Here is a 25,769-nt window from a genome sequence, read left to right on the forward strand (position 1 = left end):
TCTTGGTTACATCCACACACATTTAGGCACCCCACTCTGAGCCTTCGAGGAGGATGAGCACTCCCCGCGTGACTCCTTCTTCTGTTTCCCATTTTAGAAAGTTAATACAAGGAGGGGAGGATTTCCGGCCCCCCGCTCCCGTCCCCTCTAGTCGCTTTCTACGACACGCGAGGAATACGTGGGAAGTATTCTTTCACCCCTATCCCCAGGGATAATATACATATATGTACACACACACACACACACACACACACACACGCACACACACACACACACACACACACACATATCTAAAACACTTCACTTCCTCCAGTTTTTCTCCATTCAAACTCACCTCCCAATTGACTTGACCCTCAACCCTACTGTACCTAATAACCTTGCTCTTATTCACATTTACTCTTAACTTTCTTCTTCCACACACTTTACCAAACTCAGTCACCAGCTTCTGCAGTTTCTCACATGAATCAGCCACCAGCACTGTATCATCAGCAAACAACAACTGACTCACTTCCCAAGCTCTCTCATCCCCAACAGACTTCATACTTGCCCCTCTTTCCAAACCTCTTGCATTTACCTCCCTAACAACCCCATCCATAAACAAATTAAACAGCCATGGAGACATCACACACCCCTGCCGCAAACCTACATTCACTGAGAACCAATCACTTTCCTCTCTTCCTACACGTACACATGCCTTACATCCTCGATAAATACTTTTCACTGCTTCTAACAACTTTCCTCCCACACCATATATTCTTAATACCTTCCACAGAGCATCTCTATCAACTCTATCGTATGCCTTCTCCAGATCCATAAATGCTACATACAAATCCATTTGCTTTTCTAAGTATTTCTCACATACATTCTTCAAAGCAAACACCTGATCCACACATCCTCTACCACTTCTGAAACCACACTGCTCTTCCCCAATCTGATGCTCTGTACATGCCTTCACCCTCTCAATCAATACCCTCCCATATAATTTACCAGGAATACTCAACAAACTTATACCTCTGTAATTTGAGCACTCACTCTTATCCCCTTTGCCTTTATACAATGGCACTATGCACGCATTCTGCCAATCCTCAGGCACCTCACCATGAGTCATACATACATTAAATAACCTTACTAACCAGTCAACAATACAGTCACCCTCTTTTTTAATAAATTCCACTGCAATACCATCCAAACCTGCTGCCTTGCCGGCTTTCATCTTCCGCAAAGCTTTCACTACCTCTTCTTTGTTTACCAAATCATTTTCCCTAAGACATTCCCAAACCACTCTTCCCCTTTACCCTTGAACTTTGTTTCACTCAGAGCCAAAACATCCAGGTTCCTTTCCTCAAACATACTACCTATCTCTCCTTTTTTCACATCTTGGTTACATCCACACACATTTAGGCACCCCACTCTGAGCCTTCGAGGAGGATGAGCACTCCCCGTGTGACTCCTTCTTCTGTTTCCCATTTTAGAAAGTTAATACAAGGAGGGGAGGATTTCTGGCCCCCCGCTCCCGTCCCCTCTAGTCGCTTTCTACGACACGCGAGGAATACGGTGGAAGTATTCTTTCATCCCTATCCCCAGGGATAATATACATATATATATACATATACACATACACACACATACACATACATACGCACTTATACACACACACACACATACATATATATACATATGAAAAATGTAAGAAACAATTTAGAAAACTGAAACTTCTAGCTTGAAATGAATGAAAAAATGAATGTCACATAATGGTTCAACCTCTGGCTATGGAAAAAGGAAATGTATAATTTATTTACACAAACGTCAATAGCAGTTCTCATCAATTTAACCACTGTATCAATAAGCTTCAATGTCTAAGCTACATTTTTCTCCAATTTCACTATTTTCTTGTCAAAACACCATGTATGAAAACTATCACTCCAGTAACACAACTATAAACATTTACTTCCCCTTTAAAAGAAAAAAAAAAAATATATATATATATATATATATATTTCTTCTTTCTTTTCTTTCAAACTATTCGCCATTTCCCGCATTAGCGAGGTAGCGTTAAGAACAGAGGACTGGGCCTTTGAGGGAATACCCTCACCTGGCGCAATTCTCTGTTCCCTCTTTTGGAAAATTAAAAAAAAAACGAGAGGGGAGGATTTCCAGCCCCCCGCTCCCTCCCCTTTTAGTCGCCTTCTATGACACGCAGGGAATACGTGGGAAGTATTCTTTCTCCCTTATCCCCAGGGAAAATATATATATATATATATATATATATATATATATATATATATATATATATATTTTTTTTTTATTATACTTTGTCGCTGTCTCCCGCGTTTGCGAGGTAGCGCAAGGAAACAGACGAAAGAAATGGCCCAACCCCCCCCCATACACATGTATATACATACGTCCACACACGCAAATATACATACCTACACAGCTTTCCATGGTTTACCCCAGACGCTTCACATGCCTTGATTCAATCCACTGACAGCACGTCAACCCCGGTATACCACATCGCTCCAATTCACTCTATTCCTTGCCCTCCTTTCACCCTCCTGCATGTTCAGGCCCCAATCACACAAAATCTTTTTCACTCCATCTTTCCACCTACAATTTGTTCTCCCTCTTTTCCTTGTTCCCTCCACCTCCGACACATATATCCTCTTGGTCAATCTTTCCTCACTCATCCTCTCCATATGCCCAAACCACTTCAAAACACCCTCTTCTGCTCTCTCAACCACGCTCTTTTTATTTCCACACATCTCTCTTACCCTTACGTTACTCACTCGATCAAACCACCTCACACCACACATTGTCCTCAAACATCTCATTTCCAGCATATCCATCCTCCTGCGCACAACTCTATCCATAGCCCACGCCTCGCAACCATACAACATTGTTGGAACCACTATTCCTTCAAACATACCCATTTTTGCTTTCCGAGATAATGTTCTCGACTTCCACACATTCTTCAAGGCCCCCAGGATTTTCGCCCCCTCCCCCACCCTATGATCCACTTCCGCGTCCATGGTTCCATCCGCTGCCAGATCCACTCCCAGATATCTAAAACACTTCACTTCCTCCAGTTTTTCTCCATTCAAACTCACCTCCCAATTGACTTGACCCTCAACCCTACTGTACCTAATAACCTTGCACTTATTCACATTTACTCTTAACTTTCTTCTTCCACACACTTTTCCAAACTCAGTCACCAGCTTCTGCAGTTTCTCACATGAATCAGCCACCAGCGCTGTATCATCAGCGAACAACAACTGACTCACTTCCCAAGCTCTCTCATCCCCAACAGACTTCATACTTGCCCCTCTTTCCAAAACTCTTGCATTTACCTCCCTAACAACCCCATCCATAAACAAATTAAACAACCATGGAGACATCACACACCCCTGCCGCAAACCTACATTCACTGAGAACCAATCACTTTCCTCTCTTCCTACACGTACACATGCCTTACATCCTCAATAAAAACTTTTCACTGTTTCTAACAATGTGCCTCCCACACCATGTATTCTTAATACCTTCCACAGAGCATCTCTATCAACTCTATCATATGCCTTCTCCAGATCCATAAATGCTACATACAAATCTATTTGCTTTTCTAAGTATTTCTCACATACATTCTTCTAAGCAAACACCTGATCCACACATCCTCTACCACTTCTGAAACCACACTGCTCTTCCCCAATCTGATGCTCTGTACATGCCTTCACCCTCTCAATCAATACCCTTCCGTATAATTTACCAGGAATACTCAACAAACTTATACCTCTGTAATTTGAGCACTCACTCTTATCCCCTTTGCCTTTGTACAATGGCACTATGCACGCATTCCGCCAATCCTCAGGCACCTCACCATGAGTCATACATACATTAAATAACCTTACCAACCAGTCAACAATACAGTCACCCCCTTTTTTAATAAATTCCACTGCAATACCATCCAAACCTGCTGCCTTGCCGGCTTTCATCTTCCGCAAAGCTTTTACTACCTCTTCTCTGTTTACCAAATCATTTTCCCTAACCCTCTCACTTTGCACACCACCTCGACCAAAACACCCTATATCTGCCACTCTATCATCAAACACATTCAACAAACCTTCAAAATACTCACTCCATCTCCTTCTCACATCACCACTATTTGTTATCACCTCCCCATTTGCGCCCTTCACTGAAGTTCCCATTTGCTCCCTTGTCTTACGCACTTTATTCACCTCCTTCCAGAACATCTTTTTATTCTTCCTAAAATTTAATGATACTCTCTCATCCCAACTCTCATTTGCCCACTTTTTCACCTCTTGCACCTTTTTCTTGACCTCCTGTCTCTTTCTTTTCTACATCTCCCACTCAATTGCATTTTTTCCCTGCAAAAATCGTCCAAATGCCTCTCTCTTCTCTTTCACTAATAATCTTACTTCTTCATCCCACCACTCACTACTCTTTCTAATCAACCCACCTCCCATGCTTCTCATGCCACAAGCATCTTTTGCGCAATCCATCACTGATTCCCTAAATACATCCCATTCCTCCCGCACTCCCCTTAATTCCATTGTTTTCACCTTTTTCCATTCTGTACTCAGTCTCTCCTGGTACTTCCTCACACAAGTCTCCTTCCCAAGCTCACTTACTTTCACCACCCTCTTCACCCCAACATTCACTCTTCTTTTCTGAAAACCCATACAAATCTTCACCTTAGCCTCCACAAGATAATGATCAGACATCCCTCCAGTTGCACCTCTCAGCACATTAACATCCAAAAGTCTCTCTCGCGCGCCTGTCAATTAAAACGTAATCCAATAACGCTCTCTGGCCATCTCTCCTACTTACATACGTATACTTATGTATATCTCGCTTTTTAAACCAGGTATTCCCAATCACCAGTCCTTTTTCAGCACATAAATCTGCAAGCTCTTCACCATTTCCATTTACAACACTGAACACCCCATGTATATCAATTATTCCCTCAACTGCCACATTACTCACCTTTGCATTCAAATCACCCATCACTATAACCCGGTCTCGTGCATCAAAACCACTAACACACTCATTCAGCTGCTCCCAAAACACTTGCCTCTCATGATCTCTTCTTCTCATGCCCAGGTGCATATGCACCAATAATCACCCATCTCTCTCAATCAACTTTCAGCTTTACCCATATTAATCGAGAATTTACTTTCTTACATTCTATCACATACTCCCACAACTCCTGTTTCAGGAGTAGTGCTACTCCTTCCCTTGATCTTGTCCTCTCACTAACCCCTGACTTTACTCCCAAGACATTCCCAAACCACTCTTCCCCTTTACCCTTGAGCTTCGTTTCACTCAGAGCCAAAACATCCAGGTTCCTTTCCTCAAACATACTACCTATCTCTCCTTTTTTCACATCTTGGTTACATCCACACACATTTAGACACCCCAATGTGAGTCTACGAGGAGGATGAGCACTCCCCGCGTGACTCCTTGTTTCCCATTTTTTAGAAAGTTAAAATTACAAGGAGGGGAGGATTTCTGGCCCCCCGCTCCCATCCCCTCTATTCGCCTTCTACGACACGTGAGGAATGTGTGGGAAGTATTCTTTCACCCTAATCCCCATGGATAGTATATATATATATATATATTCACACACATACACACACACACACATATATATATATATAAATATATATATATATATATATATATATATATATATATATATATATATATATATATATATATATATATATATATATATATATATTTTTTTTTTTTTTTCTTTTATACTTTGTCGCTGTCTCCTGCATTTGCGAGGTAGCGCAAGGAAACAGACGAAAGAAATGGCCCAACCCCCCCCCCATACACATGTATATACATACGTCCACACACACAAATATACATACCTACACAGCTTTCCATGGTTTACCCCAGACGCTTCACATGCCCTGCTTCAATCCACTGACAGCACGTCAACCCCGGTATACCACATCGCTCCAATTCACTCTATTCCTTGCCCTCCTTTCACCCTCCTGCATGTTCAGGCCCCGATCACACAAAATCTATTTCACTCCATCTTTCCACCTCCAATTTGGTCTCCCTCTTCTCCTTGTTCCCTCCACCTCCGACACATATATCCTCTTGGTCAATCTTTCCTCACTCATCCTCTCCATGTGCCCAAACCACTTCAAAACACCCTCTTCTGCTCTCTCAACCACGCTCTTTTTATTTCCACACATCTCTCTTACCCTTACGTTACTCACTCGATCAAACCACCTCACACCACACATTGTCCTCAAACATCTCATTTCCAGCACATCCATCCTCCTGCGCACAACTCTATCCATAGCCCACACCTCGCAACCATACAACATTGTTGGAACCACTATTCCTTCAAACATACCCATTTTTGCTTTCTGAGATAATGTTCTCGACTTCCACACATTCTTCAAGGCCCCCAGGATTTTCGCCCCCTCCCCCACCCTATGATCCACTTCCGCTTCCATGGTTCCATCCGCTGCCAGATCCACTCCCAGATATCTAAAACACTTCACTTCCTCCAGTTTTTCTCCATTCAAACTCACCTCCCAATTGACTTGACCCTCAACCCTACTGTACCTAATAACCTTGCTCTTATTCACATTTACTCTTAACTTTCTTCTTCCACACACTTTTCCAAACTCAGTCACCAGCTTCTGCAGTTTCTCACATGAATCAGCCACCAGCACTGTATCATCAGCGAACAACAACTGACTCACTTCCCAAGCTCTCTCATCCCCAACAGACTTCATACTTGCCCCTCTTTCCAAAACTCTTGCATTCACCTCCCTAACAACCCCATCCATAAACAAATTAAACAACCATGGAGACATCACACACCCCTGCCGCAAACCTACATTCACTGAGAACCAATCACTTTCCTCTCTTCCTACACGTACACATGCCTTACATCCTCGATAAAAACTTTTCACTGCTTCTAACAACTTTCCTCCCACACCATATATTCTTAATACCTTCCACAGAGCATCTCTATCAACTCTATCATATGCCTTCTGCAGATCCATAAATGCTACATACAAATCCATTTGCTTTTCTAAGTATTTCTCACATACATTCTTCAAAGCAAACACCTGATCCACACATCCTCTACCACTTCTGAAACCACACTGCTCTTCCCCAATCTGATGCTCTGTACATGCCTTCACCTTCTCAATCAATACTCTCCCATATAATTTACCAGGAATACTCAGCAAACTTATACCTCTATAATTTGAGCACTCACTCTTATATATATATATATATATATATATATATATATATATATATATATATATATATATATATATCTTTCTTTCAAACCATTCGCCATTTCCCGCATTAGCGAGGTAGCGTTAAGAACAGAGGACTGGGCCTTTGAGGGAATACCCTCACCTGGCCCAATTCTCTGTTCCTTCTTTTGGAAAATTGAAAAAAAAAAAAAAAATATATATATACACATATGAAAAATGTAAGAAATAATTTAGAAAACTGAAACTTCTAGCTTGAAATGAAATGAAAAATGAATGTCACATAATGGTTCAACCTCTGGCTATGGAAAAGGGAAATGTATAATTTATTTACACAAACATCAGTAGTAGTTTTCATCAATTTAACTACTGTATCATACTGCCTGGTCCACTTCTCTTATCATGAAACAGGAAATATTGGCTTATGATGTTTCTCAATTGACTTCATTACACAAAGTACAACCATATCTTGGATACATGAGGGTAGGTAGTTGGTCATCCGCCATAATAAAGCCTTGACAGACCAAAAATTTATCTGGACCTCAACTTTTCCAGTACATTTATGAAAAACTTTTATGAAAAAGTGATTGGTTCTCAGTGAATGTACGTTTGTGGCAGGGGTGTGTGATGTCTCCATGGTTGTTTAATTTGTTTATGGATGGGGTTGTTAGGGAGGTGAATGCAAGAGTTTTGGAAAGAGGGGCAAGTATGAAGCTGTTGTGGATGAGAGAGCTTGGGAAGTGAGTCAGTTGTTGTTCGCTGATGATACAGTGCTGGTGGCTGATTCATGTGAGAAACTGCAGAAGCTGGTGACTGAGTTTGGTAAAGTGTGTGAAAGAAGAAAGTTAAGAGTAAATGTGAATAAGAGCAAGGTTATTAGGTACAGTAGGGTTGAGGGTCAAGTCAATTGGGAGGTAAGTTTGAATGGAGAAAAACTGGAGGAAGTAAAGTGTTTTAGATATCTGGGAGTGGATCTGGCAGCGGATGGAACCATGGAAGCGGAAGTGAATCATAGGGTTGGGGAAGGGGCGAAAATCCTGGGAGCCTTGAAGAATGTGTGGAAGTCGAGAACATTATCTCGGAAAGCAAAAATGGGTATGTTTCAAGAAATAGTGGTTCCAACAATGTTGTATGGTTGCGAGGCGTGGGCTATGGATAGAGTTGTGCGCAGGAGGGTGGATGTGCTGGAAATGAGATGTTTGAGGACAACGTGTGGTGTGAGGTGGTTTGATCGAGTAAGTAATGTAAGGGTAAGAGAGATGTGTGGAAATAAAAAGAGCGCGGTTGAGAGAGCAGAAGAGGGTGTTTTGAAGTGGTTTGGGCACATGGAGAGAATGAGTGAGGAAAGATTGACCAAGAGGATATATGTGTCTGAGGTGGAGGGAACGAGGAGAAGTGGGAGACCAAATTGGAGGTGGAAAGATGGAGTGAAAAAGATTTTGTGTGATCGGGGCCTGAACAAGCAGGAGGGTGAAAGGTGGGCAAGGAATAGAGTGAATTGGATCGATGTGGTATACTGGGGTTGACGTGCTGTCAGTGGATTGAATCAGGGCATGTGAAGCGTCTGGGGTAAAGCATGGAAAGTTGTGTGGGGCCTGGATGTGGAAAGGGAGCTGTGGTTTCGGGCATTATTGCATGACAGCTAGAGACTGAGTGTGAATGAATGGGGCCTTTGTTGTCTTTTCCTAGTGCTACCTCACACACATGAAGGGGAGGGGATGGTATTCCATGTGTGGCGAGGTGGTGATGGGAATGAATAAAGGCAGACAGTGTGAATTGTGTGCATGGGTATATATGTATGTGTCTATGTGTGTGTATATATATGTGTACATTGAGATGTATAGGTATGTATATTTGCGTGTGTGGACGTGTATGTATATACATTGTGTATGGGGGTGGGTTGGGCCATTTCTTTCGTCTGTTTCCTTGCGCTACCTCGCAAATGCGGGAGACAGCAAAAAAAAAAAAAAAAAATATCTCCTCGAAGGCTCAGAGTGGGGTGCCTAAATGTGTGTGGATGTAACCAAGATGTGAAAAAAGGAGAGATAGGTAGTATGTTTGAGGAAAGGAACCTGGATGTTTTGGCTCTGAGTGAAACGAAGCTCAAGGGTAAAGGGGAAGAGTGGTTTGGAAATGTCTGGGGAGTGAAGTCAGGGGTTAGTGAGAGGACAAGAGCAAGGGAAGGAGTAGCAATACTCCTGAAACAGGAGTTGTGGGAGTATGTCATAGAATGTAAGAAAGTAAATTCTCGATTAATATGGGTAAAATTGAAAGTTGATGGAGAGAGGTGGGTGATTATTGGTGCATATGCACCTGGGCATGAGAAGAAAGATCATGAGAGGCAAGTGTTTTGGGAGCAGCTAAATGAGTGTGTTAGCGGTTTTGATGCACGAGACCGGGTTATAGTGATGGGTGATTTGAATGCAAAGGTGAGTAATGTGGCAGTTGAGGGAATAATTGGTATGCATGGGGTGTTCAGTGTTGTAAATGGAAATGGTGAAGAGCTTGTAGATTTATGTGCTGAAAAAGGACTGATGATTGGGAATACCTGGTTTAAAAAGCGAGATATACATAAGTATACTTATGTAAGTAGGAGAGATGGCCAGAGAGCGTTATTGGATTACGTGTTAATGGACAGGCGTGCGAAAGAGAGACTTTTGGATGTCAATGTGCTGAGAGGTGCAACTGGAGGGATGTCTGATCATTATCTTGTGGAGGCTAAGGTGAAGATTAGTATGGGTTTTCAGAAAAGAAGAGTGAATGTTGGGGTGAAGAAGGTGGTGAGAGTAAGTGAGCTTGGGAAGGAGACCTGTGTGAAGAAGTATCAGGAGAGACTGTGTACAGAATGGAAAAAGGTGAGAACAATGGAAGTAAGGGGAGTGGGGGAGGAATGGGATGTATTTAGGGAATCAGTGATGGATTGCGCAAAAGATGCTTGTGGCATGAGAAGAGTGGGAGGTGGGCTGTTTAGAAAGGGTAGTGAGTGGTGGGATGAAGAAGTAAGAGTATTAGTGAAAGAGAAGAGAGAGGCATTTGGACGATTTTTGCAGGGAAAAAATGCAATTGAGTGGGAGAAGTATAAAAGAAAGAGACAGGAGGTCAAGAGAAAGGTGCAAGAGGTGAAAAAAAGGGCAAATGAGAGTTGGGGTGAGAGACTATCAGTAAATTTTAGGGAGAATAAAAAGATGTTCTGGAAGGAGGTAAATAGGGTGCGTAAGACAAGGGAGCAAATGGGAACTTCAGTAAAGGGCGTAAATGGGGAGGTGATAACAAGTAGTGGTGATGTGAGAAGGAGATGGAATGAGTATTTTGAAGGTTTGTTGAATGTGTCTGATGACAGAGTGGCAGATATAGGGTGTTTGGGTCGAGGTGGTGTGCAAAGTGAGAGGGTTAGGGAAAATGATTTGGTAAACAGAGAAGAGGTAGTAAAAGCTTTGCGGAAGATGAAAGCCGGCAAGGCAGCAGGTTTGGATGGTATTGCAGTGGAATTTATTAAAAAAGGGGGTGACTGTATTGTTGACTGGTTGGTAAGGTTATTTAATGTATGTATGACTCATGGTGAGGTGCCTGAGGATTGGCGGAATGCTTGCATAGTGCCATTGTACAAAGGCAAAGGGGATAAGAGTGAGTGCTCAAATTACAGAGGTATAAGTTTGTTGAGTATTCCTGGTAAATTATATGGGAGGGTATTGATTGAGAGGGTGAAGGCATGTACAGAGCATCAGATTGGGGAAGAGCAGTGTGGTTTCAGAAGTGGTAGAGGATGTGTGGATCAGGTGTTTGCTTTGAAGAATGTATGTGAGAAATACTTAGAAAAGCAAATGGATTTGTATGTAGCATTTATGGATCTGGAGAAGGCATATGATAGAGTTGATAGAGATGCTCTGTGGAAGGTATTAAGAATATATGGTGTGGGAGGCAAGTTGTTAGAAGCAGTGAAAAGTTTTTATCGAGGATGTAAGGCATGTGTACGTGTAGGAAGAGAGGAAAGTGATTGGTTCTCAGTGAATGTAGGTTTGCGGCAGGGGTGTGTGATGTCTCCATGGTTGTTTAATTTGTTTATGGATGGGGTTGTTAGGGAGGTAAATGCAAGAGTTTTGGAAAGAGGGGCAAGTATGAAGTCTGTTGGGGATGAGAGAGCTTGGGAAGTGAGTCAGTTGTTGTTCGCTGATGATACAGCGCTGGTGGCACCCTATTTACCTCCTTCCAGAACATCTTTTTATTCTCCCTAAAATTTACTGATAGTCTCTCACCCCAACTCTCATTTGCCCTTTTTTTCACCTCTTGCACCTTTCTCTTGACCTCCTGTCTCTTTCTTTTATACTTCTCCCACTCAATTGCATTTTTTCCCTGCAAAAATCGTCCAAATGCCTCTCTCTTCTCTTTCACTAATACTCTTACTTCTTCATCCCACCACTCACTACCCTTTCTAAACAGCCCACCTCCCACTCTTCTCATGCCACAAGCATCTTTTGCGCAATCCATCACTGATTCCCTAAATACCAAATATATATATATATATATATATATATATATATATATATATATATATATATATATATATAATGCTCATAAGCACATACATTGAAAAAGAAACATGGCATTAATGAGGTGGTCCTGATTAACGCATTCTGTTGCACATGGCATATCACTTAACAGGAAAAAAATGTAGACTTCTGAATGTAGGTTTTTAAGAATTAAGTTTTGAAAAATGGAACAGGAGCTCAGGGAAGGAGAAAACAAAATATATGAGTAAATACATTGCCATTAAGCTAGAAATTGACACTTCAGAAAATGGCATAGAAATTGACACTTGAGAAAATTTAATGGGATTGAAATTATAAGACAAGGTTGTGGTTTATTAGGATATATACTAGTTGCAAGAAACTAAGGTTTAAACATAGATGGCAAGCTTGTGCTTTGTCAGGTATTTGTTAGGTCCAACAAACAAGAGTAAAATTCGATCTCAGGCTTGTAATTTATTAGAATACTTATAAGGTCCCGCAAACTTAATCCATCAAAACTATATGGCAAGCGTCCCACCTCATTATTTTTTCGTAGGCCTTAGTTACAAGAGTTTTGGAAGAGGCTGACCTGGATGATGATGGGATGTTGGCATTTGCTGAATTTGAACATGTGATATCAAAATCTCCAGACTTTGCCAAGTAAGATTAGAGTTATGTTATGGATATTGTAAATGGTATCTTGTTGAAATGAAATCTGTGTTTATTATATATAATGTCAAGTTCAGTAAATTTACTTATTATTTTCTTCTTGAAAAGATACACAGTTTGACGAAAGATTACACTAATATCTGTAACATTCACAAATTTCAAAAAGAAGCTTAATTTAGTCTGTATTCATTATCTTTCAGTTCTTTCAGGATTCGCCTCTGAATAATGGATGGAAGCATAAGTAAGCATTTTTTTCGTTTCTAAACTTTGTAAATAATTAGAAAAGAATATACTTTCTTTTGGTTAATTGATGTCATGTTCATAGCCTTGGGAATAAAAAGATAATCTTTAACAACCTATTGAGTGAAGTTAACTTATGAAAATAACTGCAAAGGTATTTCCAGCCACAGTTACTGCCTAGAATTTAACATTTAATGTGGTAGAATATTTGTCCTGCATTGTACAGAAACTCATGTTTAAACATGGAAGTCTCAAAGGCATATTGACAAAGCAAAACATTAAGTGTCTTTTAGGCCCATCATTTTGTCAATAAAAATGTTAACCAATACATAACATTGGTACTGGACTCTGCCTGTGAGTGGTTATACCACAAATGAGAAGTGATTTCAGCAAGGCTGTATCACTGTCAGTAGATTGAATGGAGTATATCCTCATTAAAGACCTCATTACAGAGGTATCCATTGTTACTTTAGTCCTGTGTGGATTGTGGCATTGCTCCAAAAGGAGTCCCATCTATCATCAGACTCAACTTTGATAATTTAATTCTTTTATGTTATCTACAGAATGTAAAAAATAAATAATTTCATATTCTAAGTATGTTTTTGTTTGGTTATGCATGACATTATCAGTTTTTTGCATCAATAATCAGGTACTAATATTTTCAGGAAAAACAGTAATTGAAGATCCATGTGTATGTTACTGTGTGTAGAGAAATCCTCCTAATTTGGCATATATGGATCTCAGCCTTTGTCAATTATGTTGTTTTGAATTATGAAATAAATTATTAAACATGGGTATAAGTGAACAAACAAAATAAAATCTTTTTATGTGTTTACTTACAAGTAGATGATCGTAGTTTTATGATGTGATTCTGAGATACTGTGTCTCAGATGACATGCTCCCTTTGCAAGCAGTTTGTTTACCCATGTAGTATAATTCAGCATCTTTCTGAATTGGTGCATTTTTTCTTTTCTGATGATGGCTGAATTATTCAAAAAGTATTTTTTCTTTATTATTATATACATTATTGGATGCTTTTAAGTTTGTACCTAGTAATGTTTAAAAAGTGATAACCGGGAATTATAGTGCAAGAAGGTTGGCAAAAAAATGTTTAAAGCATGTACTCTATTTTGCAATTCAGTGAAACCATGAATGTTTTGTGACGTACACTGATGTTGGTCCCTCTGATATTATGTCAAGGCAGTCACAGCCTTCATTACAAAGTGAAAAAAAAAGTTTGCCAGAAACCCATCCAAGTAAAGCAAGACAGATTTTTAACTAGTAAGAATTTCAGTTGTAGCAACATATTGCATAAGATTAACCACATTTTTACCCCCAAAAAACTGTCATCAGTAAAGAGTGAAGGTAATATAAAATGGTAAAGCAGTTTCAGTGCAGTGAATTTTAAGGGTAGCATCACCTTAGGAAATGAACTGTAAGATGACATGAATTTCTCTATATCATTCAAGAATTACTAGTTGCACGTTTAAGGTTGACCACCACCATTCATATTGAGCTGTACAATGATAAATTCTAGATGCCAATTGTATTACAGTAGCTACATTTCCTATGAAAAATTGTATTGTTAGCTTAAAAAAGGTAACGTATAATAAAGTTTTAATTTGTTTCATATTTTTATTGTTACCTCAGGACCTTATTTTGGGAGCTACTGCAGCTTCAAGGCTGTGTTCCAAACCAGATGGATGGTTAACTCCATTTTCAAGGAAGACTGTAGTGTGCTCATCACTATATATTGACACCGATAGGGCCTAACAAAAGGTGCCCTTTAATTCCTAATCACTTTCAGGTGGAGTATAGTAACACTTCATTTATTTATTGATAATTGTCCCAAGACTTCTTTCTAAGAAGGCCCATGGTGTTACCAAGAATCTTTTCCAGGACCTCCCGCAGCTCCAAGGCTGAGTAACTTCCAGTATCAGGGAAATGATGGACTTCTTTGCAGTTGGTAGTTCTTTGATGAGATTATACTGCCAGTGATAATGCCTTGCCAAAGGTGACTTCTCTCTTCTGCAGGCAGAGTCCAGTAACACCTTTGTTATTCATGTATTTTTTTTTCTTTGCCATGTTAGCAAGGTAGTCCTAAAGAAAAGATGAAGAGGTGGCTTCATTTGCTCACAACAACTCTAGCTGTCATGAATAATGCACCAAAACCATGTCCTCTATCCACAACCAGGCTCTTATAGACCTTCCTGTGGTTTCCTCCATCTTTTTCAAATGCCTTGTTTCAGCCTATTGACAGCACTTCATCCTGTGGACCACATCACTCCATTTCATTCTATCCCTTGTACACCTTGCATCCTTCTGTAAGTTTGGGCCCCCAATCCTTCAAGGCATTTTTGCACCATCCTTCCACCTTCTTGGTTTCCTCCCTTCTCCATTTTCCTTCTACTTCCAACATGCATACCCTCTTAGTCATCCTTTTCTCTCATCCTCTGCATATGTCCATGCCATTTCAGTTTCTTATGTATAATCCTCTTGATACCACACCTCTCCTACCCTATCATTTCTTATTTCAAGTAACCCTCCTCACATGCATATTGTCCTCAAACATTTCATTTCCAACACATTCACCCTGTTTTTCTTAGGCTCATGCCTTGCATCCATACCCATCTTTGTCCTTAGAAATGGCCTCTCTTTCTACACATTCTTGAATGTGCCAAAATTTTTGCCCCCTTACCCACTGCTGCAAACTATTGTAGCAGCAGAATTGTACTGTGATTATCTTTAGCAACCAAGATGTACCACAGACTACCTTGTAAAGAGCACTTTGGGGATGTTACTAATTCAGATTGTTGTCAAGCAATGTTGATGATTACTGAATTACTGTAAGTGTGTGAAGAATGAATGCTGCTATCTTATTCCATTAATAAACCAGTGTCATCCAGTGATTTTAGCATAAATCAACATCTGTATACCTATGATGCTACTCATTGCAATATCTTTGTTACACCTGTGCAAGACCACTGTTTGTGGAGGAGATTTAGCACAGGTTGAGCCTCTTTAATCTGTCAACCTTGGAACCTGGCCATTGCTGGACTAAAGAAAATGCCGGAAAACAGAAATTAACCCCTAAGAGAACCCCCTATGTAAATATGTGCCCTAAACCCTAGTTTGGCCAGTTCATTCCACATGCATATTACTGTTATCAAAGGTAGAACAAAGCTTAAAACAGGAAATAATACCACCATTAAAACTTCCAAACAAGGTTTTTATTGTTACATCAGAAGTACCCCCAGATGGTGAATCCGCAACATCGTGCAAAGGTTTTCCGTGGCATGTGATGCCAATATAGGGCAGATTTGTCTTTATGCACTTGTATGGGGCTAAGTTTACACTGCCACTAACTGTGCAAATTCTTCCACAAACTTTGTTGCAGCTATGTAACGAGTAGTTATTGTAACAAACGACCATAGGTTTGTAGTTGGCTTTGGTCGACTCTTGTTGTTTTATTGTTATTGTCAAGGCAGCCAGCCTGCGCTGTGGCGTCAGTCCCAGCCAGGCAGCTGGCTCATACACTCTCTGTCGCCCTGTACACACCTCGACATTGCATTATGCATGAGAGGGCCAACACATAATCCTATAACCAATTCTGGCTCACTATCCCTTGCAGCCAGAGCGCTGAAGTTTTTTTGGTTGTCTAGCATCAGGCAGATGAGAGGGATTGAGCTACGAACATGCCCAGGGAAACAAAAGCAAGTTGTCTTTTATCATTAGTAGGAAGTTGATAAATGTTGATGGTCTACCCAAGTTTCTCCCCTTCTGATACCCTACTGCTGAAGGTTTTCATGCTCTCTAACCACAATGGGGAAGTGAAAGGACTTGACAAAAGAGCAAATAGCTTCAATTATTAGTGAGTACAAGGCACAGAAGCCAGTAAAGGAAATATCAAGAATTGTCAGCGCTAGTGTCCAATCATTGCAGGTATAAACATTAAGATTTCGTAACAGTGAAGGGAAGGCAACACCACCACATAAGGGAAGACCTGGGAAGACTCTGAAGACTTCACCACGCACACTAACCATCCTGAAATGTTAGCTAGAAGCTAATCCACGTTTGTCAGCATGGGAATTAAAAGAAAAACCCTAGACTGATTGGTGAAGTGTCAATAATGACTGTTCATCGATGCATCCATGATGACCTGCACTTCAGCTGCCATTGCACCAGAAAGTAGCCCCTCCTCACCATTATGTAGAGGCACTCTAGGATCGTGTTTGTGAAGACATACCTTTAGTGGGATAAGAAGCACATCTGTGGAGTGACAAAGCCACATTTTCTGTGACTGGGAACCAAGTTGGCATGTTTATTGGCAACCCTGTAGTGGCCCTCTTGATCTGAAGTACTTTTTTAAGTAGTGTTGAATACCCTGATTCTCTCATGGTTTGGGTTGTTTCTCTTATTATGGAATTGTTGACCTTGTCATACTGCCCAGACATCAAACCATGAATCAACACAACTACCTCCAGCTACTTATGGGCTACTTACCAGACTGTTTTCAGAAGTGCCATGTAGACATGTTCATGCAGGATAGAGTTCTGTGCCATACAGCAAAATCTGGGAAGCATTGGCTTACTGACTATGGAATCCACTTCACCAATGATTGGCCTGGAAACAGCCCATATATTCATCCGATAGAGAAATTATGGAGCATCAATAAGTGCCGACTTCCAGGGAAGGATACTAGCATTGTCCCCAAGCTTGAGGCAGCCATTCGTGAAGAGTGGCACAACTTGGACCCACACTCAAGAACTTGGCAGAATCGGTGCCTTCACACCTTCAAGAATGTATAAAGAGGAAAGGGAAGCCAATTACCTATCAAAACTGGATATAAATAAAACTAGTGAATAGTTTATATTTATCCATTGGCTTCCCCGCACAAAATGGACTATCGAGGTGTAGACATATTGTTGGTGGTTTAATTGAGAATTGGAGTTTTTATCGATTCTTTTAACACAACCTTCCACAACAAGCTTCTATTCAGCGCTATGCTTTTCACTGCATACACTAAATACTGATATTCCATATCACCACTTAAACTTGGGTAACCATCCTCTCAAATATTCACAATCATATTCCAGCTTTAGTTCTCTATGAAAAACTTTGACCTGCTTGATAAGCATCTCCCCAGAAATGCTTACACCTTCATTACATGGGAGCTTAAACTACTTTATATGTGCAGTCTAATTCTGAGCTCCTGATACCTCTAAAAGTTTTCCAAAACTTTAAACTTTTCTGGCTTTCATTTTCAGCAAAAAAAAAAAAAAAAGAAAAAAAAAAATTAACAGGACTGTTAACTAGCTTGGCAGTAGTGTAAACAGATATTGGTGCCTTAGTGCTGCTAACAGCGCTGCCTTGGTGGCAGATCCACAAACTAATGGCAGCACATTCAAAACGTGTTGGACCATGAGAGTTACTGAACCATAGAGCTCTGGATTAGAGAGATTCAACCTGTACCTTTTAGAACAAAGGCCTGTAGTAATGTCAGAGTCCTGGGACCAATCAGAGGAAGTACATCAGAGTCCAAAGATTCAAAACTGTCCAGAGGCCAGAGTCAGTTGATTTTTTAACAAGAGGCCCTAGAGAAGCATTATAGACCTGCTCTCTCATAAAAAAAAAAAGGAAGGGGGGAGCTATCTCCCCAACTGTACAAGAGCACAACTACCCATTTTATGATGGGACTGATAGTGGGTTGGAAGAAGAAGAGAGCTCATACTCTTTGGAGGCTGGATTTCCAGCTGAGTTAGTCATGAGACCAACAGACAACAGATGGCCTGCTGAAGAGATGCTAAATTTCCAATACACACGCACCAGTAGAATTCCTGGAACCCAAGTTGCTAGAGTCTGCCTAAGTGACAGTGTCAAGCAACCGGTGTGCTCCAGAGAATAGGATTCAGTTTGAACCAGGGGCAAGGTAACCTTCTCAAATCTTCACACCACAGCTGCCTTATTGGGTAGATGACCAGCCAATTTATGCCATCATTGTTGCATCATAACCACACAACAAACATCAACTTAGGAATTGAATTGCAGACATTCTCCTATCAACTGAGAGAAGGTGATATTACCAAAATGGTACAGTTAAGCCTAAACACCTCAAGCATTGTTGGTCCTGCTACAGTTCCACACCATACGAATGGTCACTGGTCATAAGACAGACATACCATTCCGTGCATTTTGATAAAATATGGTTGAGGATGCAAGATCCATAGGGCATGTTTACAATAATTATTAAAGTAAAAATTAAAAGGGCCATTTGCTGTAACAAATGATAAGATGACTTTTAATGAAAAAAGAAAAATCAGTATGATTTACACCATATGTCCAACAGATTCATCTTCATTGTCACAATGGCACAGACCACCATTTTAGACATGCCCGACATCTGAACAGTTGGAGTCAGTCATTGCCACATGTTCTTATCCTCGCATCAATGTGTTGGGAAGGTAGAAGGTCTCTGTGCCCATTGCCATTGAGTAGCCTATTTGTGAACTTCAAAGTCAGCTTCTCCTTCCTTTGTGACAATGTATGTAAGGAGGACTTATTGAGGGTTTCTTGATATTTTTCATACATGTAACAGATCTTCATAGCTTTCCTTTGCACCCTCTCAATTAACTGAGACTGGGGAACAGAGATCTCAGCATGAAACGGTAGGCAGTAATACTCCAGGATAAGTTGTATTTAAGTTATGAGCATTTTGACTAGTTGATTGGGTGGGGCATTGTGTTTCTTTTGTACGTGTAGCATGTAGAGAAGTCGGGATGCTCATAATATGTTACTTGTCTGTTCAGCCCATGTCAGGTCAGACTTTGTGGTGAATCCTAACAGTTTACAACTGTTTACCACTGAGATGTTGATGTCTCCTACGGTTATGCTTGGTAAAACTAGTGGTCGTTTAGTTTTTGTTGCATGCATTACTTGGTTGCTTTCTCTTATACATCTCCCAATCATTTGTATTCCTACCATGTAAGTACCACCCAAATGCCTCCCTTTTCTCTTTCACTGGCAACTTTACTTCATCCCACCACTCACTACCCTTTCTAATGAGCCCACCTCCCACCTTTCGCATGCAACATGCATCTCTTGCACATTTTATCATTGCTTCCCTAAATACCTTCCATTCCTGATCCACTCCTCTTGCTTCATTTGCTCTCACCTTTTGACATTCTACACTCAAACTTTGCTAGTACTCTGGGTAGAATTTACTTCCTTACACTTATCACACAATCCCACAACTGCTCTGGGAGTAGTGCTACTCCTTCCTTAGCTCTTGTCCTTACACCAACCCCTGACTTTACTTGTAAGACATTTCCAAACCATTCATCCCCTTTAAGCTTGAACTTTGTTTCACTCAGAGCCAGGTTTCTATCCTGAAACATATTACCTGTCTCTGCTCTCCTTATCTGGGTTACATCCACACACATTCAGACACCCTAGTCTGAGCCTTTGAGGAGTATAGGCACTCCCTTCCTGGCTCCTTCATCTGTTTCCTCTGTTAGAATTTGAAATACAAGAAAGGGGGGTCCCCAGCCCCCACTACTGCACCCTTTAGTTGCCTTGTACAACATGCAGGGAATACAAAGGTAGAATTCTTTCTCTCCAACCTCAGTAGACATATACATTTATAAACATACATACATACATATATATATATTTATATACACAAACATATTAATTTATCAACAAAAAACAATAATACAACGATAGGCAAACACATTTTTCCATAATTTTTGTCTGAACGACATTCTTTACACTTACACTCCAATTTACTTGAGTTTTGTAACTGAGAGCAGACAATCTTAACATACACATAACACCTATACATAAAACTTCAATGCATCATAGACATATTTACCTACTTCTTTTGCACTGTCATTGCAATCCATCAATTTGTTCACACTTGTGGATTTAAACATAGGGTATCTTTGGCTGATATTGACTGACGCTGGGCAACCTAAAAACACGTGTTCTTCTGTCTGTATGGCATTACTAATACATGTACACATCCACATTTCTGGTGGTGTCCTACTCCATCTGCCTATCTCTATTTTCAGATTGTGGGACATGACGAGTAACCTTGTAACTGCTTGGCATTGGTAATCTGGAATGAGTTTTTTTATTGATATAAACCTGATGCAAGAGTGTGGAGTTAAGTATAGTTCTTTAGACTAGATATGTAGTGGCATCCTGTTTTTCTCTGATATTTGTTGTTATTTTGTCTACTGGATCCACACTCTGATTATGCTGCAATGTGTGTGAGTGGAATTGGTACCCTGGTGTATTGGACTGGCAACACAGCTTGTATATCACAGAAAAAGGTTCATCAGAATTAACGGAATGAAACTTTGCTTTTAAAAAATTGTACCCTCTCCTCATAACTGTCCTTCAATGGATGTATTCCTGATTCTATGAATGGTATTTCTGTATTTGACAAAAAAAAAAATGAAAACTTATTTACTGTTGCCACACTTGATGACTCATGAAGCTTCATTAGTTTCTATTTTGCAATCATTGCTGAACCAGGCTCCTAAATATGAGTATTTGTGAAAGTATGATATACTAACATCATGAGTTGACAGCAGTAGGGTGTCTCCTGCACTACCACCCACCACAAAAAATTGAGTCTCCCTGTTCATGTCCATGCTGTACTCATCACAGTACTTCAAAACTATGTTTTACTTTCTCAAGACAAATTTCCCACAATGTAACAACAAGTACAGCATTGTCCATTAGTAAGAGAGCATGCAGTGAACCAAGGAAACTGTCCACACCAATCTCACACTGTAGCATCCTCACCATCTGATCCATGCATATGACAAAAAGTAAGACAACTTGACAGTCCCCCCAGTCCCCCCTGCCTAACGCCTGCCGTGGCAGTCACTCCCCCTGCATTAGCAAGATAGTGCCAGGAAACAGACAAAGAAAGACCACATCTATACATGAGCTCTCAGGTGTAATGCACTGAAACCACAGCTCCCTTTGCTTGCCTTCATCCATTTCCAATGCCACCTTGCCTCACAGGAAATAGCACAAACGCAGGAAAGAAATTAAAGAAATGATAATTCATACATGCTCTTATCCCACACACATGATTACATCCATACATGAGCTGTCATGTGTAATACATTGAAACCACAGCTCCCTCTCCACATTCAGGCCTCACAGACCTTTCCATGGTTTATCCCAGATATCTCACATGCCCTGGTGCAGTCCTTTGACTGCATGTTAACCCCAGTATACACACTGTTCCAATTCACTCTATCCGATAAATGCCTTTCACCCTCCTGCATGTTCAGGCAACAATTGCTCAAAATCTTTTTCATTTCATCCTTCCATCTCCAGTTTGGTTTCCCTGCTCTCCTTGTTCCCTCCACTTCTGATACATATATCCTCTTTGTCAGCCTCTCCTTACTCAATCTCTGTGTATGTCCATACCATTTCAGTACATCCTTATGAGCTCTCTCACACACACTCTTTTTATTATGACACTTCTCTCTTACCTCATGTATTACATACTTGATCAACCACCTCACACCTCATATTGTCTTCAAACATTTCATTTTCCATCACTTCCTCCTCCAAACATCCACATTCATGGGCCATGCCTTGCATCTCTATAACACTGTTAGGACTACTATACCATCTAACACACCCATTTTTGTCCTTCCAGATACTGAGCTCTCTTCCCCCACATTCTTTATTGCTCCTAAAACCTTTGCCCCCTCCCCCACCCTATGACACTTCCATTTCCATAGTTCCATTTGCTGCTATGTCCTCTCCCAGATACCTAAAACAAATCACTTCCTCTTAAATTTTCTCCAGGCAGACTCACACCACAGCTAAACCTAAAAACCTTTCTTTTATTCACATTTACTCTCAAATTCCTCCTTTCACACACTCTCCCATACTTAGTCACCAACTTTTACAGTTTCTCACTTAAATCTGCCACCAGAACTCTGTCATCAGCACACAGTAACTAACTCAATTCCTAGGCCCCTCTCATCCCCTACAGACTGCATAGTCACCTCTCTCTCCAAGACCCTCACATTAACCTCCCTCACCAACCTGTTCGTATTTAAATTAAGCAGCCATGGAGACATCACACACCCATGTTGCAGACCAGTCTTCACCTGGAACCACTCCCTTCCTTTTTTCTCACTCATAGACATGTCTTATACCCTTGATAAATACTTCATACTGCTTCTAAAAGCTTTCCTACTCCACCATATATCATTACAAACTTCCATTAAGCATCTCTATCAACGCTATTATTTGCTTTCTCCAGATTCATAAATGCCAGATTGAAATCCTTTTATTTCTCTATTTCTCATACATTCTTTAAAGCAAAATACCTGATCCACACTTTCTCTACCACTTCTGAAACCACACTGCTCCTTCCCAGTCTGATGCTCTGTACATACCTTAACCCTCTCAGTTACTACCCTCCTAAACAACTTACAAGGTACACTCAACAAACTTGTACCACTGCAGCAGAACACTCACCTTTATCCCCATGCTGCTCCCGCCCACTTTAGTCGCCTTCTATAACACGCAGGGAATATGTGGGAAGTATTCTTTCTTCCCTATCCCCAGGAGTTGAAAAGGGGGGCAAATGAGAGTTGGGGTGAGAGTATAATTAGACTTTGGGGAGAGTGAGATGTTCTGGAGGATCGTATATGGAATGCTTGGGACAAGAGAACAAATGGGGATATTGATGAAGGGGGTCAAGGGGGAAGGTGGTAACAAGTAGTGATGGAGTGAGGGGGAGATGGAGTGAAAGTTTTGAGGGTTCGTTGGGGGAGTTTAGTGATGGAGTGGCAGATGTAGGGTGTTTTGGTCAGGGTGGTGTGCGAAGAGGATCAGGGACAGTGGTTTGGTTGAGAGGAGAGAGGTGGTGAGGGCTTTGCGGAGGATGAAGTCCAGCAAGGTGGCAGGTTTGGATAGTGTTGTGGTTGAGATTGTTGAGAGGTGGGGGTGGCTGTGTTGTTGATTAGTTGGTGGGGATATTCATTGAGTGTGGATTGTGGTTAGGTGCCTGAGGACTGGCAGTGTGCATGTATGATGCCATTGTACAAAGGCTGGGGGATGAAGGTGAGTGTTCAGACTACATACGCATGAGTTTGTTGAGTGTTCTTGGGAAATTGCATGGAAGGGTATTGATTGCGAGGGTGAGGGCAAGTACTGAGCATCAGATTAGGGAGGAGTGGCGTGGTTTCAGAAATGGGGTTGGATGTGTGGATCAGGTGTATGCTCAGAAGAATGTCTGTGAGAAACATTAGAAAGGCAGATGGGTTTGTATGTGGCATTTGTGGATATAGGGAAGGCGCGAGATGGGGCTGACAGAGATGTTTTGCGGAGGGTCTTGAAAGTGTGTAGTGTGGGAGGTAGGCTACTAGAAGCAGAGAAGTATTTGTCAGAGATGTGAGGCATATGTGCAGGTAGGAAGAGAGGAAAGTGATTGGTTCCCAATGAAGTCGGTCTGCGGCAGGGGTGTTATGTTCCCTTGGTTGATTTGTTTGTGGATGGGTTGGTTAGGGAGGCGAGTGCAAGAGTTTTGGAGAGGGGCAAGTATGGAGTCTGTTGGGGATGAGAGGGCCTGGGAAGTGAGTCAGTTGTTGTTCACTGATGATACAGCACTGGTGGCTGGTTTGAGTGAGAAACTGCAGAGATTAGTGACTGAGTTTAAAAAAGTGTGTGGAGAGAGAGTTGAGAGTGGATGTGGGTGGGAGCAAGGTTATTGGGTTCAGCAGGGTTGAGGGACAAGTTAGTTGGGATATGGGTTTGAATGGAGAAAGTTTGGAGGAGCTGGGGTGGGATGTTTTGGATCTCTGGGAGTGGACTTGGCAGTGAATGGAACCATGGGAGCAGAGGTGAGTCACAGGGTGGGGGAGGGGGCGAAGGTTCTGGGAGCAATGAGAGTATGGAAGGAGAGAACATTATCTCACAGAGCAAAAATGGGCATGTTTGAAGGAATAGTGGTTCCAACAGTGTTATAGGGATGCAAGCCATGGGCTATAGATAGGGTTGTATGGAGGAAGGTGGATGTGTTGGAAATGAAACATTTGAGGACAATATGTGGTGTGAGGTGATTTGATCAAGAAAGTAATGAAAGGGTAACAGAGATGTGTGGATATAAAAAGTGTGGTTGAGAGAGCAGAAGAGGGTGTGGAAATGATTTGGACATATGGAGAGAATGAGTGAGGAAAGGTTGATAAAGAGGTTACACGTGTCACAGGAGGAGAGAAGAAGCGGGAGACCACATTGTGGGAGGATGGAGTGAAAAAGATTGTGAGTGATTAGGGCCTGAACGTACAGGAAGGTGAGAGGTGTGCATGGAATATTGTGTTTTTGGAATGATGTGGTATATCATGGTTTGCATGCTGTCAGTGGATTAAACCTGGGCATGTGAAATGCCTAGGGTCTATCACTTAAAAGTCTGTGGATCCTGAATGTGCATAGGGAGCTATGGTTTCGGTGCATTACACGACAGCTAGAGATTGTGTCAACGAATGTGGACTTTTTTTTGTCTGTTTTCCTGGCGCTACCTCACTCAAGCACGGGGTAGCAGTGCTGTCTCCTGTTGGGTGGGGTATTGCCAGGGATGGATGAAGGCAAGCAACTATGAATGTGTATATGTGTATGGCTGTGTACGTATGAATATATTATTATTATTATTATTATTTTGCTCTGTTGCTGTCTCCCACGTTTGCGAGGTAGCGCAAGGAAACAGACGAATGAATGGCCCAACCCGCCCACATACACATATATATACATACATGTCCACACACGCAAATATACGTACCTATACATCTCAATGTATACATATATATACACACAGACATATCCATATATACACATGTACATAATTCATACTGTCTGCCTTTATTCATTCCCATTGCCACCCTGCCACACATGGAATAACAACCCCCTCCCCCTCATGTGCGCGAGGTAGCACTAGGAAGACAACATAGGCCCCATTCGTTCACACTCAGTCTCTAGCTGTCATGTAATAATGCACCGAAACCACAGCTCCCTTTCCACATTCAGGCCCCATAGAACTTTCCATGGT

General features: G+C 41.2%; 1 protein-coding gene across 2 annotated transcripts in view; it reads left to right on the forward strand.

The window, feature by feature from the left end:
- The window catches only part of LOC139759963 (calcium and integrin-binding protein 1-like), an 88,042-nt gene extending 73,731 nt beyond the window's left edge, over positions 1-14,311 (forward strand). For both annotated transcript variants that reach the window (XM_071682682.1, XM_071682674.1), the window contains exons 6-7: positions 12,333-12,436; positions 12,646-14,311. In XM_071682682.1, the coding sequence (XP_071538783.1) occupies positions 12,333-12,436; positions 12,646-12,667 (126 nt within the window). In that variant the 3' untranslated portion in view covers positions 12,668-14,311. The remainder of the gene's footprint in view (positions 1-12,332; positions 12,437-12,645) is intronic.
- Positions 14,312-25,769: the final 11,458 nt, after the last annotated feature.

This window comes from Panulirus ornatus, chromosome 3 (genome assembly GCF_036320965.1).
Source record: "Panulirus ornatus isolate Po-2019 chromosome 3, ASM3632096v1, whole genome shotgun sequence".
NCBI lineage: Eukaryota > Metazoa > Arthropoda > Malacostraca > Decapoda > Palinuridae > Panulirus > Panulirus ornatus.